The sequence below is a fragment of the Penicillium nucicola genome (assembly GCF_028828085.1).
Source record: "Penicillium nucicola strain IBT 29836 chromosome Unknown utg000001l, whole genome shotgun sequence".
Lineage (NCBI taxonomy): Eukaryota > Fungi > Ascomycota > Eurotiomycetes > Eurotiales > Aspergillaceae > Penicillium > Penicillium nucicola.
The window spans coordinates 5,210-22,397 of NW_026643125.1; the positions used below are offsets into that span (position 1 = coordinate 5,210).

The 17,188-nt window shown below is 45.4% G+C and overlaps 5 protein-coding genes across 5 annotated transcripts; 2 read left to right on the forward strand and 3 right to left on the reverse strand.

Annotated features, from left to right (window-relative positions):
* Positions 1-2,981: 2,981 nt before the first annotated feature.
* On the forward strand, positions 2,982-4,681 carry N7511_000001 (IMP dehydrogenase/GMP reductase; the record flags this gene model as incomplete). Its single annotated transcript, XM_057122426.1, has 3 exons — positions 2,982-3,129; positions 3,183-3,491; positions 3,555-4,681. 3 exons carry the CDS (start codon positions 2,982-2,984, stop codon positions 4,679-4,681), a joined length of 1,584 nt encoding a protein of 527 aa, XP_056988159.1.
* Positions 4,682-7,207: 2,526 nt separating this feature from the next.
* N7511_000002 (uncharacterized protein) lies at positions 7,208-8,365 on the forward strand (the record flags this gene model as incomplete). The annotated part of the gene is made up of 1 exon (XM_057122427.1): positions 7,208-8,365. The coding sequence occupies one exon, from the start codon at positions 7,208-7,210 to the stop codon at positions 8,363-8,365; it is 1,158 nt and encodes a 385-aa protein (XP_056988160.1).
* Positions 8,366-10,079: 1,714 nt separating this feature from the next.
* Positions 10,080-10,799, reverse strand: N7511_000003 (uncharacterized protein; the record flags this gene model as incomplete). Its single annotated transcript, XM_057122428.1, has 1 exon — positions 10,080-10,799. The coding sequence occupies one exon, from the start codon at positions 10,797-10,799 to the stop codon at positions 10,080-10,082; it is 720 nt and encodes a 239-aa protein (XP_056988161.1).
* Positions 10,800-11,603: 804 nt separating this feature from the next.
* On the reverse strand, positions 11,604-12,268 carry N7511_000004 (uncharacterized protein; the record flags this gene model as incomplete). The annotated part of the gene is made up of 3 exons (XM_057122429.1): positions 11,604-11,955; positions 12,015-12,103; positions 12,161-12,268. The coding sequence occupies 3 exons, from the start codon at positions 12,266-12,268 to the stop codon at positions 11,604-11,606; spliced, it is 549 nt and encodes a 182-aa protein (XP_056988162.1).
* Positions 12,269-14,030: 1,762 nt separating this feature from the next.
* Positions 14,031-15,656, reverse strand: N7511_000005 (Sodium/calcium exchanger membrane region; the record flags this gene model as incomplete). The annotated part of the gene is made up of 4 exons (XM_057122430.1): positions 14,031-14,972; positions 15,025-15,220; positions 15,266-15,268; positions 15,325-15,656. 4 exons carry the CDS (start codon positions 15,654-15,656, stop codon positions 14,031-14,033), a joined length of 1,473 nt encoding a protein of 490 aa, XP_056988163.1.
* Between the last annotated feature and the right edge of the window lie 1,532 nt (positions 15,657-17,188).

Consider the following 17,188-nt stretch of genomic DNA (forward strand, 5'->3'; position numbering starts at 1 on the left):
GATACTTTGGCGACTGGTAAACTTGACAAAATCCTAAAGAGTTGAAAATCAAGGAGGGCGCCTAGGGAGTTCTTTAACGAAAATATTTTTTTCAACGCTAGAATGAAGACTAGAGGGTTGACTAGTGCTATCTCGGAGTGTTATCCGTAAGACGCTAGCACCCGATGTTCCTGTTCGCTACCCCGTACCCGGGGCCCGCCGGTGGGTCTGGCGAAGGGTCTAGAGAGTCATCCACGGACGAGGGTCACGGCTAAGGTATCCTATCAGTTACCGGCTGCGATATTGGAAGTGCGGTAATCTTGTATAGCCGGTGGCAGTATACTCTATAGCTATGCTGCCGTTCAGATTATTATGTGCCGAAAGGGGATAATAGTTTGATCTACGAAGAAGCAAGACATTGCTGCAAAACAGTATATTTAGACTGTGAAAGCAAAAATGAAAACGAAACAAGAAATACGAAAAGCGGACAGCGGAGGGGAAAAGTAAAAGAAGAGAAAGAAAGAGCGCAAAAGGGAGGTTGTGTGTTTGCCCTAGCTGCCTGAGGTGTTAGGTCCTCCAGCCGCTAGATGGTCGTAGATCGCGAGTCTCGCTCGCTCCTTTTCCCTCCTCCCTAGCATGAAATAGGTTTATGTCACAATTCTGCTCCTACTCTCACTCGATATGTTATATCTGCCAAACAAGATCACCTAGTCGCTAAACCCGAGGACCTTCGGAACCACCCCAGAGAAAAAGAAGCAAAGATGCAGCGGTACTGACTTGGCAATATAAATATAGCCTATGATGGCTAGACACAATATATCCACATCCCTCTATCCCACGGGGGGGGGGTGAACTCAGGGCTGAGTTCAGGTTAGGGTTTTTCCTTAACTATGGTGACTTAAAAGTGGGCCCCCCCCTGAGTTTAGGTTTACTCTGACGTCCGATCGGTCTGAAATTTTGGTAAGTTATAAAGGACTATCTAGATTATATCCGATTTCGATATCTAAGCGCTCATGAAATCGTACGTCGAGTAATCCGAGTTTCAAAGTCGAAGATATTTTGATAGGGTGCCGACCGATATACCCCCGATCGTAGTCTTAGGGTTTTATAGAATATACTAAATCTTAATAAGTGTTGCTTTGATCGGATTCAAAATTGCGTACGCTATATCTAACTAAGTAATCTAGATACTATCAAAAGACTAGGTTATTCCGTCTAGTGTTAAATGCGTAGTAGCCGATATTAGTTATTATATATTGTAGTGGGGAAATCACGACACTTGTATGATTACTGCCTCAGGCAGTGATATCCTCGAGGAAGGGTTATGGGCAACCTACGACTGTAGAGAAGGATAGACAGTTACAACAATGCCACTCATTTCCTGATTCAAGATTTATGATCATTATGCTCCTTGATATAGCATCTGATTATCCCTGATAGGCATCATCTGTCTAGAGCTCACAGACCTGACTTGTTGTTCGGTTTTCTTGCCACCATTTTTCGACCCGTCTGTTTTGACCAGACTGCCATCGAGCATCTCCCATTTCAATATATAAGGTCCTATATATATCCCGAGTTCCTCCTATAGATAAGTAGAAAGTAGAACAGTAGAACTATTCTACTCGACGACTATCGACCGTTCAACTACTTATATGATCACGTGGTTGCCGTGTGATAATTAATTATAATAATCATTAAGACGGCGAATCGGAGGCCGGAAGTGGCCTTACCGTCACCTAGTGTTGTGGTGTATTCTAGGTGATGGTAAATCAAGGGCCGAAAAAGGCGCCTGCCTTGTGTCACGTGTATCTATATCCACTCTTGGTATTTAGTCTTGTCTTTCCGTACATTTACAATAGACCGTTCTTGACCCCTATTTTCGACACCTTGTTCGTCTAATCGTATCTCTCTGATTGTCCGTCACGTGACCCTAATGGGTTGGTCGATTGACTAGTCCATGACCGCCCATCAACAAGTTGCGGCCCTATACTGCTTGGTGCCAGGTATGTCCGTAAAAGGTGTTGCATCGCTTTGACCCTAGCTCATTTTTGCTTATCACCCACTTCAAAAGTATTGGGATGCGTCTATCTCAACTGGATCTTGAATTGACCGCGAGTGCTTGTACTTGGCAACGGCCATCACTAACACGATGAGTGACGTGACATTAATCCTCATTCCAATCAACATTGTGCGAAGACTTCAGATGCCCCTTATCCAGAAAATAGGGGTCATTTCCATGTTTGGTATTGGCTGCCTATAAGAAATGTCTCTTATCTCTATAAGATCTCATGCCTACCTGCGATCCTTTCATAAGGTCAATGGCTACCGTGGCGTACCATTAATTTCATTTTCCGAATAGCACCATAGTAACGAGCATTCTTCGATTGGCAACATTATGACTCTGGTCACTTCAACCGATCCATAGATAGAAATTCAAAAGTCAAACAAAGCCCAATTTAGCCCCCAACCTTGAAAGTCTAGGCTGCGATCATCAAAGGTTCCTGGCGGCGCTCAAACTTCGGTAAAGCGGGGCCGAAGGATGGTTTCCGGGCCTCGGAGACAACCCGGACGTATTTAGTCGGTCACAACTCCAAAGTTTGAACCAATGTTCTTTCTAGGGACTGGGGTAGTGTGGGGCTTGGATCGGAATCCCTGCGTTCTTCCCAGTTTAGGTATGGCGCAGGCAGATCGAACGTCATCCTTTTTTCCACCCCGACGATCTATAAATATGACTAGTTTCGCATTGATTGGTCGTTTCTCCTTTACCACCTGCTAGCGTCATGACACAAGCGTATGACAAGCTCATTAGTCATTTACACCCACGGGTTCAAACCCCCCTCTAGCAAAGAATCGTATATGAGAGGCGTTTCGCTAAGTATGCCACTTTTTGGCCCCCTGTTTAAAAGGCACCCCAACCCCCTGCCCCTCTGACTTATTTTGGAACCATTCCCCCTCAAAAATTCCATACTGTTTCTCTTCTATCTTATGTTCCCACATAAATTATGTTCGAAATTCAGGACTACACCAAGGCCTTGGAGGTCCTTAAGGAGTATCCCTCCGGAGATGGTCTCCATGTTGATACCCTTCTCGACTCTGACAACCACGGAGCCTTGACCTACAATGACTTCCTCATCCTGCCAGGCTCTATCAGTAAGATACTGACCCTCATTCACACCAGCCATGTATTCTAATCTCGCCCAAAGCTTTCTCGGCAGCGGACGTTTCCTTGGAGACCAAGGTCACCCGGCGGTTCTCCATTAAGGCCCCTCTCCTGTCCTCCCCTATGGATACAGTGACCGAACATAACATGGCTATCCACATGGCTCTTCTGGGTGGTCTGGGAGTTATTCACAACAACTGCCCGCCCGATGAGCAGGCTGAGATGGTCAGGAAGGTGAAGCGCTATGAGAACGGCTTCATCCTCGACCCCGTCGTTCTGTCTCCTAGCACAACCGTAGCGGAGGCAACGGAATTGAAGACCAAATGGAGTTTCGGCGGATTTCCAGTGACTGGTAAGACACATCTATTTGCTATCATTCGGGTCATTGGCGGGTTCTGACTGGTTTCGCTTCTAGAAAAGGGCACTCTCCACTCCAAGCTTCTCGGAATCGTCACTAGCAGAGATATCCAGTTCCACAAGACGCCCGAGGATCCAGTCACAGCCGTTATGGCAACTGATCTCGTCACCGCACCCGCGGGCACCACCCTGGCTGAAGCCAATGAAGTTCTCCGCAGATCCAAGAAGGGCAAGCTCCCCATTGTGGACAAGGATAGATTATTGGTCTCCCTCCTCTCGCGCAGTGACCTGATGAAGAACATCCACTACCCTCTCGCGTCGAAGCTTCCATCTAAGCAACTGCTTTGCGCCGCGGCCATCAGCACCCACGATGCTGACAAGGTCCGCCTTCAGAAGCTTGTCGACGCTGGTCTCGACATTGTCGTCGTCGACAGCAGCCAGGGAAACAGTATGTACCAGATTGCCATGATCAAGTGGATCAAGTCCACCTTCCCGGACATTGATATCATCGCCGGTAATATCGTTACCCGTGAGCAAGCCGCCGCACTCATCGCTGCCGGCGCCGACGGTCTGCGTATTGGTATGGGAAGTGGCTCCGCATGCATTACTCAAGAAGTCATGGCCGTCGGTCGCCCTCAGGCTGCTTCCGTCCGCAGTGTTTCTGCCTTCGCCGCCCGTTTCGGCGTTCCCACTATCGCCGACGGTGGTGTCCAGAACCTGGGACACATCGTGAAGGGCCTTGCACTCGGTGCTTCCGCAGTTATGATGGGAAGCTTGCTTGCCGGTACTACCGAGTCTCCTGGCGAGTACTACGTTAGCAATGAAGGTCAGCTGGTCAAGGCCTTCCGGGGCATGGGCAGTATCGCGGTTATGGAAGACAAGGGCAAGAGTGGCGGCGGTAAGAACGCTGGCGCTTCCCGTTACTTCTCTGAGAACGACAAGGTCAAGGTTGCGCAAGGTGTTGCGGGCTCTGTTGTCGACCGCGGTTCCATCACTAAATACGTGCCTTACCTTGTTGCTGGTATCCAGCACTCTCTCCAGGATATCGGTGTTCAGGATCTTGATGCCCTGCACAAGGGTGTGAACAATGGACAGGTTCGCTTTGAGATGAGAAGTGCTAGCGCGCAGACCGAGGGTAATGTTCATGGTCTTCACAGCCACGAGAAGATGTTGTACTCTTCTTAGAAGGGTGTTATTGTGATCGTCGTACAATGATGCAAAATTATGTCCATCTCAGTTATCTGGGAAACCAAAAGTGACTTTACACTGGAAAATACATATTCTGAAGCGCCTGCCAAATATTGAATTGTCCTGGTGATACTTACCTGACGTAGAATTATCTTTATGGGTGTAAATGGGAATCCGATTCACCCTATGACCGGACAATTTTATTAGTCACGAGAGAAAAGTCCCGATGTCCTTGGCAAATCAATTGAGATGAACGTATCACAAAATTTTCAAACTAACACATTACGCCAACCAAAATTTGCAATAAGTCTGCTGATTGATAAGTGATGCTTCAGTTTTCATGTTATTGAGGGGACTTGATTGTGTGTTGTGTTGCATTTGTTTAAGTTACAAGTAGGCTGGTGGACAGGTATATATGTATGCACGTGATGCCAGCCTCATGATTGTCTCAGTGACCGGGATATTTCAACAGGCCACTCCCTTCACCGCCCGACCATTCACTACACACATTTCACTACACACATTTCACCACATCAACATCAACATCAACATCAACACATTCTCACCAACTCTCATCAACTCTAACATGCTTGCTCTACGCCTAAATAAAGGGTGCCAATTTCACTACGGCAAAGGCTGGGCACCCGACCCCCTTTGATAACAATGACACTTTATTTGTAAACATAATTTTGGTGTTGAATTTGGGATGATATATCTAGGGCTCATTCTGTCTATTCGATGATGATCCTTCGGACTAAGAAGCAGATTATGAGGTTGGGCAGGTCTTTACTTCTTCGAATACTGATGAAGGCTCGAATACTGGTCTCTAACATCACAAAGAGGTGCTTGCACATCGTGCTCGCTCACCCCGGCCACGTCTGATCGACCCATCCAAAGCATCTGCCGCCGAAACGGAGGACACCTCAAACTGCCTTCGACGCTCCATTCTCACACCAGGATGCCGTCCAGAGATCTTCGGTAGTTGCAGCGACGAAGCCACCCTCCTCCAGCAAGAAACTGGAGCGTCTCGTCACCACGTTATCCTCGGCGAGCAACATCTGGGAGCGCGGATGGAATTTCTCGAAGGAGGTTTTAAACATAGGTCAAGGGTCATCCCCCGTTGCTGCTATAACCCGACGGACAGTTTTACGGAGCTCCTCATGCGATGAAAAGAAAAGCGAATCTTGGATGTTTTGTCGTGTTTCGGGTTTTGCTATTCATATACCACTTTGGTTCATTAAGCTTTGCTGTAATTATTCATACTCACATCGACTGGAGAACCTTTCCTTACGCTTGAAGACTCAATTCATACACCTTTTCCCCAATTATTGAAACACTTTTACTACGATGTTCGGCTATACACTTGAACGACAGTGCCAGTAAGAATTGATGTCACCTATCAGTAGCTATGCACGTTTCTCTTAAAATATTTTGTTTACATAGTGGTTGGCACGAAGCTTTCTGTATAGCAATTATTATACCGTGAGGACGTGTCAGGCGCCCTCAGTTTAGTTCCCTACTAGCACCTATCTATGTTTTTTCTCACAAATAAACACTCACGGATGTGTTTCTTGGAATGGGTTCACATGATCTTTTGTCTTTATGAACAATAACTTAACATTGAATGTGGAAGCCAGGGATATGGCGTAACCGCAAAGTATGTTGGCTTTTCCATATGCCATATAACTCAATTCCAATTGCCGGTACATTTGGCCGGCAATCGGAGTTAATTTCCGGAATGTAGGAGGATGTCACATCGCACATGGGAAATAGACTTGGAAACTTTGTTTAGAGAAATTTTCTGTTGACAATGTATGTAGCTTGCCTAACCCTCTTAATGTGATTTTTAATACCTTTCAAATGAGATATACTTACATCCTTGCGGTTCTGACACTTCCCTCTATCGGCTATTTCATATAATCAAGTGCTATTCCTAAAACCACTATTTCATACGGTAAGATAGAAAAAGCGAAGTCGGAGGAATATAATAATCTTAATGTTAAGCCAAAGTAAATTGTTAATAGTAAGAAATATGAATAAGATAATAGAGTTTGGGATAGAGCTTTGTTAACTATATCAAAGAATGTCTAGTAGGACCCCGAAAAAGCAGAGGAAATATTATGTTACGTCCCCAAAAACCTCACTCCATTGCAACCCTCCCCTACATTGCTTGGCATCTCCGGCCCCTTCATCGTTCAAGTTTGGGATTCGCATCACAGTTCGCGTATTCTCTTTGCTGTAACATCAAATCCCATTGTGGCGCCAATGAACGCTGAGATCAACTATTTCAGCACCGGGCAAGAATTCAAAATGAAGAATCTGATTAGCTACTGGGTCAGTACCTGAATGTCTAAGCGGCATAAGACAAAACAAACCATCCCTGATAATCGTTCTCTCAATCTTATTTAATAGCATGTATACGACGGAGAAGCTATACTCTACAATTTAGTACTCCACTTTGATCCGCCTTGAAGGATAACATATTGCCCTGTTTAACCTGATTTGAAAACTGCGACAGTGGTTATGGCTGCGATATCTCTCCCCGCGGATTTCCATTATCAGGCGGTCCAGTTCCTCGGAGCAGACCCGGACCCCACGGAATCAATGCGCCTCGGTGTGCTGGCGAACTTCAATGGAAGCTTTACCGGATCAGGCTTCAACACAATTTTTCGCCCAAATAACGGACCGCCAAACACGACAACATTTCCCAAAGACAACATCTTGGAGCTGAATCTCATTACTGACTCAATCACGTTCTCCGAAGATTTTGGCGCCGTGCCTAACCGCGGGCTTGCGTCACAGGATGACATATTTCTCAATGGCGTATCCTATGTACAGGCTGTCAACGATGTGACAAACGAAAAAACTGGGAAGGCTGACCATTCTCCAACTGGCATTCACTTCGAGGCTGGATTGTGGATGAACGTCCCGGCCACGAACAACACTCCAGTCCTTGGCGACACGCTCGCGCGTATGGCATCTATTCCGCATGGCACAACTATCAATGCCCAATGCCTGGAGCCTACCTCGAACTTCTTAGGCCCACCCGACATCTTACCAGTCAGCCTATTGCCATTCCCGGCAGGAAGTGCAGGTGGTCCCCCAGTGCCGCTTGACAGCCTCAATGCCTCACAAATCTCCCCTCTTCGACTCCCACACGATTTGTCGAAATTCATTGCTGCTGGCACTATCACCCAAGATATACTGGATGACCCAAACACTGTGCTACGAAACGCCATCGAAGGACAGACCATCCTCCAGACCACCGCCTTTACGGTGGCCACGTCGCCTATCCCTCCGGTGTTCGGTGGTGGAACAGCCAACATTGCATTTTTGGAAGGCGACCCAGCCATTACGAATCCAAATGCTTTTTCACTCCAAATGAATGCTACCTTCTGGATCGAGACAGTGCAATACAAGCTCAAGGTTCCGACCTTCAAGCGCGGACAAGCCCCTATGAAAATCTCCCCGTCCTCACCAGCACATCAGCGCGCACCGGTGTTCCTCATCAACCCAACGCATGACATCACTGCACCCAAGACAATCACTGTCACTTCCATCCAGATTCAGTATTCTCAGGTGGTTTTTTTGGTATTTGACGGGTTGGTCTGGCCTCATGTATCAGTATCTACGCTGATTCCGTCGGAGGCTGTAACAGTACCAGACTCTGTCTGGAATTGAGATGCAATTGAAACTGCAAGATGTCTGGACTTTCGAATATCTTTGGTTAGTGTTTCGCTATGTATTAATACAATACCTGTCTTTGTTGAATAGTCAAGCTTCATCTGGCCCGTTTAACCATTTAAAAAACACGTGACTTCCAAAGAAATAGACCAGACTGTGATTGAATTACGGCTGACACTAATTTTCCACGATTCCATACGGCAACGCGGCGTATGGTGTTTCAAATATCTTGAAAAATGTTTCTTGGAGGACGACAGCCTTTGGCACAGGAAGGGTACCAGTAACGCATAAGCCTTAAAGATTAATTCCATGCTGCAGTTGATCGTCGCCATTCTCATCCGCCTCGGCGGTAAGCTCTCCCGGGCATATATGCCAGAGCAATGCACTCGGCTTTACTGAATTTCAGGAGACAATAACTCCTTAAACTAGTAGCCAAGTGACTTCGCCCTCCTTTCACATCTGATATAGAACGTTTGATAGTGCCAAGAGTGTGGGCTTGGGTAGTGACGCTACGTTCCGAATTCAACAAGAACATAAAAATCGTAGAGAAGTTCGACTCATCAAGTTCGTGATGGCTATGAGACTTACTGTCTCAAGTGCAAGACAACAACGTGTAGAACAATCAACATCAATGCCGAACTTCTCCCAAGCTTGTTTCCAATAAACATTCATTCAGCAGCGAGCCAGACTATGTATGTCTCATTAGCTAATAAGCGCACAAGTAATTGTCTATGAATAAATCTGAAGAACACATGCTATAAATTGCATACAGGTAGGATCGAAATCAGTTTCACCACTTGCACATAGAGATTTTTTCTAGTACCCTGTCATGAAACACACTATAACTATTGCGGTTACTCTTCCCCTAAACCCCTTCCTTGGCAGTGTCTTACTGGAAGACGCGCACGTTGCGCGCATCAGCCCTGAAACGGAGGACCCACGAGGCTAGAACGAGAGATGGCATTATTAAAATCTCTTGTTTGTGACTGGCTAAAAAGATTGATATGCTGTTCCATTCAGACTTAAGAGGCCCATTTCGTGGTGAAGCTCAGTTCCTTTCAGGGAAAGATCATTTTCCGCAATGTCTTCTAGTATGTCCTCGAAAGCAGCAGCAAACCTTCGAAAAGCACATGCCTGGGCAAGTAAATTATGATAAACATCACTGTGCAATCGATTGAAAGAGAGATCCAGATCTCGAAGGAGGCCAAAGAGTCTGCTCTCCAGACTTTTTGCAAGGGTGCTCGGTTGATTTGACTTTAAAATCAGGAGGGGTAGGTCGTCGTAATACCCATTAGAGCTGCTCGGATTGCGTGGAAATTGGTCTCTAGCCACGCCTTATGACTTCATCTTCGAAGTTTGCACAGCAACTGTTGTGGCATTTCCAAAGTGATTGTTTCTTCGGGATTTAGTTCCTCGAGAATCCATGCAATATCGCAAGATAGCCAAGTGATCTTTGAATCCACAAAATGGCACTTTATATTCCCAGTCCCCATGTCTTTAGGATTTTGAAAAAAAGAAAACATTTTTCAAACTGTACATCGAGCGATGTGAGAAGTTCTTCCCACTGGTCTTTGATAAACGATCGGTTCCATTTCACGTCGACATTCTTTTCTGTATAATGCTATGAGAAAGAGTTCGAGTATATCATGTTAGATTTTCTTACTATCGACTTTCCTTTTGGTTGTGATCCGACATTCATCTCTTAACCCCTTCATCCATCAGTCCAGCTCTGCCTCCAAAGAGCAACTGCCTTCGTAAACTCTAGAACCAGGAGCTGCTTGAAGCAAAAGGATATTGGATAATAGCTAAAAGCGTAACTTGGGTGAAATGCATTCACAAGGGTAGGCGAAAAACCAAATGCGGTAAGCTTCGGGTTATCAGGGAAGAAGCTTCGCCCTACTCCACGGCTCTGACGCTTCTGAACAAGAGGGTTTTGAGTCTCAGTTTTGAAGCAGCATAGAATTATATCAGGTTCTTTGGCCATAACCATATTGGCGAAAACAGTTTGTCCTTCATCGATGATATTTTGGTGATCTTTTCCCGTGACTGTCTCATCTAGAAAAGGTATTGCATCAAATAAGCTGACATCGTCAAAACCCAACTTAGCGTTGTTTACAACAGAAACAACATCCGACACTGCATTAATGGCTCGACAATTGCGTTTCCCTTCGATAAACCCGTTCGAGTTCTTCTGTTTCAAATGAAGCCGTTCCAGTACAATAAGAACACCACCCTTCAATTCCGGTCGCGCCATTTCGAGTCCGAAGCTTAGATCACATATTGGATAGTCATTCTCGTCGACCTCTAGAGATGACCCAAAACTATGAAGAAGCTGAATATGGTCGGAATTTTCCTTGTCGCTGTCGATACGTCTTGCCTCACGAATCACTCGCCGCAGTCGATGGTCAATAGGAACACCTAGGCACTCCATCTGGTTACAGGTGATGTATGAGTGAGCTAAGTAAAAGGCGTTCAACGAGTATTCCAATTCTCAAGGATTGTTTTTGCGTAAGGGCAATCTTGAGCATTGGTAGCACACTTCAGTCTCGTCAGCAGATGTGCAGGGTCTATCTAACCTGACAATAAATCGTCGGGCGGTATATGGCAATGAGCAATAGAGCGTCCTAGTAAAAGAGAGGCCTAGAACAAAGATCGAAACAATCACAAAGAGGAAAACGTGCAGATGCATTGCATACATGCACGGCGAACACTAAGCCCTGATACCGGGGACCTATATAGCAATCGTTTTCAAATGAAGCAGGCGGGAAATCGCTGGACCTTTTATTTCATGATAGGTTTCTAGATTGTGTAGCATATCACGAAGCCGATCTTCTATAAGAGAAGAAATTTCGTCTATAGATACAGACTTGGATGGCCAAACACCTCTGCTGACTGCGGTGCAGAATACGAAGCTTGAGCCAGCTCAAGAGCTTATTCGTCTTGGGGCCTCAACAAAGGCTACGGACTCAATGCATCGCAGTGCGCTGAAATTCGAGCCGGTTTTCTACTACTAAATAGGCTACCTGTTGACGGAAACAGTCCAAGAAAAAAGTGCGGACACAACAGGGCGATTCATAAATTAGAGGCAATAACCCTTCAAAATTACTAAGCACAGATAAGCTGCACATTTGCTAGGTACCAGCGATATTCCAATCATCGAAGAAGAAATTAATCTTCTACTTGAGCGAGGCCTACTTCAGTGGGAAGTTTCTATCGAGAGCAAGCAAGCTGTAATTTACCAGCTCCCACCAGTATGGGCACTCCCACCCGCGTGAGTAGTCCAACCCCCATTGCTAGAGGTAGGTGTCACCGTACAAGTGACAGTGTCGGTCTTGGTGATGGTATTCGTCGTATTTATAGTATCTGTGGTGGTAGAAGTCTCCGTGTCGGTCTTGGTGATGGTGTCCGTAGTATTGATAGTGTTTGTGGTGGTAAAAGTCTCCGTGTCAGTCTTGGTGATGGTATCTGTAGTATTGATAGTGTTTGTGGTGGTAAAAGTCTCCGTGTTGGTGTCGGTGAAGGTGATGGTCAAGGTAGAAGCTGGACACGAAGAGGCGGTAGTGGTTTTTGGGTGGCAGTTACAGTTGCTGGTGCCCATATTAGTCTTTTTTGGTTGTCTGATATCCCAAGATATTCTTAGACTAACGCAACGTTTCCGTTCGCCCAACCCGACAACTCCGCATTGCTAGTTTCGTAGCCTTTCCCACAGACACCCTTGCAATTCTGTTGCTGGCACTATGAAGGGTAATTAGTCTTCATGTCAAAGTAGATGTCACTTGAAGGTGTTCATACGCTGCGCTCGCAGGCCGCCTGATCACATGCGCTACCGAGATCGCTCATTCCCGGCAGCGCGGTTGCATAGACACAGATGGTCAAGAGAGTAAGAAGAGAAAACTGCATCTTGCAAAAATTGGCTCTTGGTAGATATGAGTATGCGTAAAGGAGTTTTCGATTGACCAAGGGCTAAAGGCCATCAGAGTAGGATCTTATATAGCCTGCTCGTGGTGAGTAGTTGATTTTGCGATTCTTCAACGTCAATTTGAAGTGATTGGTTGCTTTCCTCGGAATAAAGTCTATCAACATTCTTGCTTTATTGTCCGTTTGCTCGAGATAATGAATGTGTGTTTGGTCCACTAATCAGACCAAGGCCGGCCTGCCCCCTTACCTCCACCAGGGAGAGATTTTTTTTTTTGAATATTTCTAAATAGCTACTGCACGCTTAATGAGGCTCCAATGCAGTATTTCCTATCTTTCTCTGAAACACGCAACTAGCTCCAATTTTGGAGTCTCGTATTCAACAGATACTTTGATTCGGAAAACCACTCGTGATTAGAAATGCGAAAATTCAAGGGAATGAGGCTTACTAGACTTACAAAAAATGTGATACCTGGCAAGACGTGAACTGGGCTGCTGATGTTTTCCAGCTGGCTTAGGTCCTCATGCAAAATCAATATTTTTGTTACGACAGGCGTCAAAAGGCTTCATTGTTTTGTAATGAATATCCTCCAACGAGCATCGATCTAATGAAAAAGAGAAAGTGCTAATTGATAGATGTTCTTCCCGCTTGGTCCAATTCTTTGTCCTAATTGGCGCCTCGATCACATATTCCACGAGCCATACTGTAATAATATCACATTGCTAAATTCCTGTTGTTCACGGACAGTACGCGGCTCATGGCTATGGTTAGTCATTCCCAGAAAGATTCTCTCTGAATGTACATTCTATGGCTGATGAGGGATAAAAATGTGAAAATATCCAATACTCTGTGTCAGGATGCGCATCCTGATCTGCAACGAATACTTCCTTCACTGATCAACCAGATATGGATCAAATAGTCAAGGCTAGATAGAACCGAGAAAAAAAAGTAAATATAAATGTATTCTATTGGAATTACATCAAGTGGAAATGTTTGCCGGCTAAGCTTTATGTGGAATTCATCCGCTATTGAGCTATTGGTCAGGGAATGTAGCCAACCTGTTCAGGCCGTGTGTAGATTCCCTTTTTTACTCAAGTTGCCTAATCATGCTCTGTATAACACCCCAGTGTTGCATTTTGTCAATCTTGTATGCGCCCTGAGCTACAGCCGATGTAGTCACATCAGAGCATAGCTTCTTTGTATTCACTCGGTGTTCAATCAATCAATCAATCAAAGTTCGATTAACCCGATGCAGCCTAACTAGTATCGTAATAGCTATGCGGGCGCGTCTATCCAGTTGAAGCAAGAACGTAGCCATACGCCTGATAACAACGCAGAAAGACAGCTGGTCCTCACAGCTAACTCTATTCCAGTGACGGGTCCTGGGCAGGACCTGTTTTTTAAGGGCTGTGGTTGGCCGAAAATCGAGGTAAAAGCGGGTCGGGGTACCCAGGACCCAGGTCCTGCGTTGCTTCTCGTGAGAGGCTAAATCATCTTGGCATGTGAAAGGTTCAAGATCTCCACATTGTTACAACTGGGCTCTAACTTTGAAAGTTTATGATCTTGCCATATACCAGATATGAAGGCCACCACCTTAAAACTCCCCGCAAAGGGTTTTCTTCTCATGCGTCGAAAGCCAGTTCAACCACCCAATCCCAATTGATTATATTTGTAGAAAACCTTCGCCAAGTCAAGCCCATCCAGCCCTATGGACCGGGGTTGAATTCAAAATCAGCTCTCTAGCACTCATTCAGGCAGAAGAAACGCCCCGACACTAGTTAGATGTGAGAAATTGACTACGCTGTCCAGAATGGGGCCAACATACGAAACAGCCGCGAAACAAGCGCATAATATAGACCCTTCCAAATAATTGGTCTTTCCCTTCAAAACGATAAAACTCACTAAAAGAACTGCACCAACCAGTGTGACTAGTTCAAAGCCATCAAAGCTTAGAGTCATAGATTTCCCAAGTGCCCAGCCCATTAAAATCACAAGAGGAGACACTAAAAGGCCAATTTGAATAGCCGATCCCAGAGCAACACTGATTGCGAGATCCATCTGGTCTTTCGCGGCGACAACCACTGCTGTGACATTCTCAGCAACATTTCCGGCGATAGGAATGATGATGAGCCCGACAAATGATTCGCTCAATATTCCTTGTTCGTTCAGTAACTCGAGCGTCAAGGCGAAGTATTCAGCGCAGATGGCGATTAGTATTGTGGAGGTGACGAGCAGAGTACACGCTAGCGTGCGGTTTGCTAATACAATGTTGTAATCACAGCGACATCCTGTGTGGTTCTTGTCAAGGTTGTTACTTCCTTGGAGGGGACAAACTCCAGCTCTTTCCGCCTCCATTTGAATCAGTGGCAATGTTGATTCAATCTGTATGCTAGAGAAAATTGGAGAAGTGGATCGCTCTGCCTGCTGCATTTGTGGTGAAGATTCTTCCTCGCGTGCGCCGACACTTGTAGGCTGTGATTCGATATCTGTAAGACTCCGACAAGTACTCCCGAGTGGCTCGGCTGCGCTTGAAATAGCACGCCGCGTAAACAGACCAGGATGGAAGTTGAATTGGAAAAAAAGATACAAGAAGTAGATTCCAAGGAGGATAAATGAGACAGCTCTGCTGAACTCTAACGACATGTGATCAGCGGATTCAGTATTCTTCACTATCCCGTAAAAAGCACTCTTGTATGTTTTTTTTAGCATTCAGCCGGCAGTAAGCTTAAAGAAAACTCACTGGAATCACAAGGCAGCAGGTTGTAAGATTGAGGAGGCCCACAAAGGAGTGGGTTGGTTCGGTGTTATAAGTTAGGTTCTGTGAGGTGATAGAGCCTGCTATGATTGCGGACCCGAGGACAAGGAGAAGATTTACGAGTATAGAGCCAAGTAGTGATAATTGAACTACTTTGATCTCGTTCTTCAGCAGGGCGGTTCTAAAGAGAATTAGCCTGGAACTGCTGCAAGAGACTGTGACTTACAGGCTGCGTTCGGTCAGTAAAATATATCGTCAAATAATAAGTTAGAGTTTTGTGCTTACAAAACAATGAGCTCTGCCAGATTCCCAACACTAATATTGAGAAGAGCACCGGCTGTCTCACCCAAATCTCGGGATATTAGTTCGGTAGCTTCGGTGAGTGTGATTGACAACGGAATTATCGCAAGTAGGTTCCAGACAAAAATGAGCAAAGGTGGAACTTTGATATTCGAAACAATGATAGCCGCAATTGAAAAGAAAGCCGAAAAAGTGACCTTTGCATTCATCATCTCTTTTGCCTGTGTCTTGAATACGGAAGTCAGAGTACAAGACTGGATATTGTCGCGAGGTACGGATAGATTATCATCGCAGGTTTGCATTTCGCCCTGCCACATCGATCTTCTGAGCATATGAAAGAAAGAAAATGAGCCTGATAACCGTGGGGTAAGATCAACATCTTTAGTTGTGTCAACTTTGGTTGTCATTATCCAGAAATTGTCAAAGACGAGAATAGGACTGACTCACGATTTATTTCGCTTTGGCACGTTTGCGGTGACCATGGAGATGCATAATTGCGTTCAAAACAAGCAATCGGACTGGCATGCTCCTCGAAGTTTGAATCTGCGTTCAAAATATGGACATCCTGAATGTTCCCATAATTGTTCAAAATATTGGGAGTCATAATGGAGCCTTTCTTGCTTTTCCGCGGCTCCAAATCAAGTACAAGGCTGAAATCAGATTGAAAGGTCCAAAAATATGTTCTTCGTCCGAGTGGTGGACTACGAAACAGACATGTTATAATGTGAAAATTGCGCGAATTGATAGTCTGAACAACCAATCCGGAGGCAGCTGTTGGGTTTTATGGCGTTCGGCCACGAGAACACCCTTTTCCGACAGCCTCGTGTCAAATGACCCGCACAATTTGTGGGTATGAATCATGGCTAAGGAACTATTTTAATAGGCCTGCCCATATTGGAGTGCGGTTCCTGCTTTGGATAAGATAATTCCCGCAGAGGTTTGTATTCGAATAGCGTGATTCATGTGGTCCCCTGAGGTCGGAAAATACGAGTACGAGTGGAAAAGGGGTCATTACTTGATTGGCAGGGCAGAATCATTACTGCAGTGCATTTAATCGCTCTTCCATCTGGTTCCGTTTGACATTCTATTGCCAAGCGTAGAGAAAACTGTCATCTCGAATTTCACCTGAAAGCTTGCGCTATTCCAATCTGAATATGTTATCATCCACAACTCCAGAAATGACTATACAAGCACCCGAACCTAACTGACCAGATCGACAATAGCCACTGCTCAAGGCCGATCCTTCAGCCCCTGTGCTTAGTAATGCCCCCCCTAGTTAACTAACTTATCCTATTTTAGTTGGCGCTATCGTCAGCGAATGACGTCTACCCTGCTATATCATTCCGCGTCAAGGCATCACTAGCCCACGGGAACTGCTTCCAGACAGTATGAGGTATATACTTCTAAGAGAAGGATTTTCAGAATCCGCAATGAACCCCATTGTCTCTGCCTCAGGGGCAAAAAAGCCTTAATATGCCCATCTGCAGTGTCATAAACGTTAATCTGAGTACGCACGCGCGCACAACGAAGTTGATTCACATCAGCTACTAGGTCCTAACGAACATAGCAAGACTCATCTAGATCCGAGACTATAGGAATGGGCATGCAACGTTGGTCCCCCGAGCACTACGAGCGTGCAGACCATAACAGATAACTTCGTCTATTCAATGATGACTGGCTACAAAGTGGTTCATTATAAATAGAACGTAGAGTTAAGCAATATTAAAGGGGTTGTATAAAAATATTACCCAATTTCCAGGGGATTAAAATAGTGGTTCAAGTTGAGGATGGCGATGAAGTTTGAGTACGCCAGCATGCCATTTACCAAGAGAATAGAAACTTTGGATAC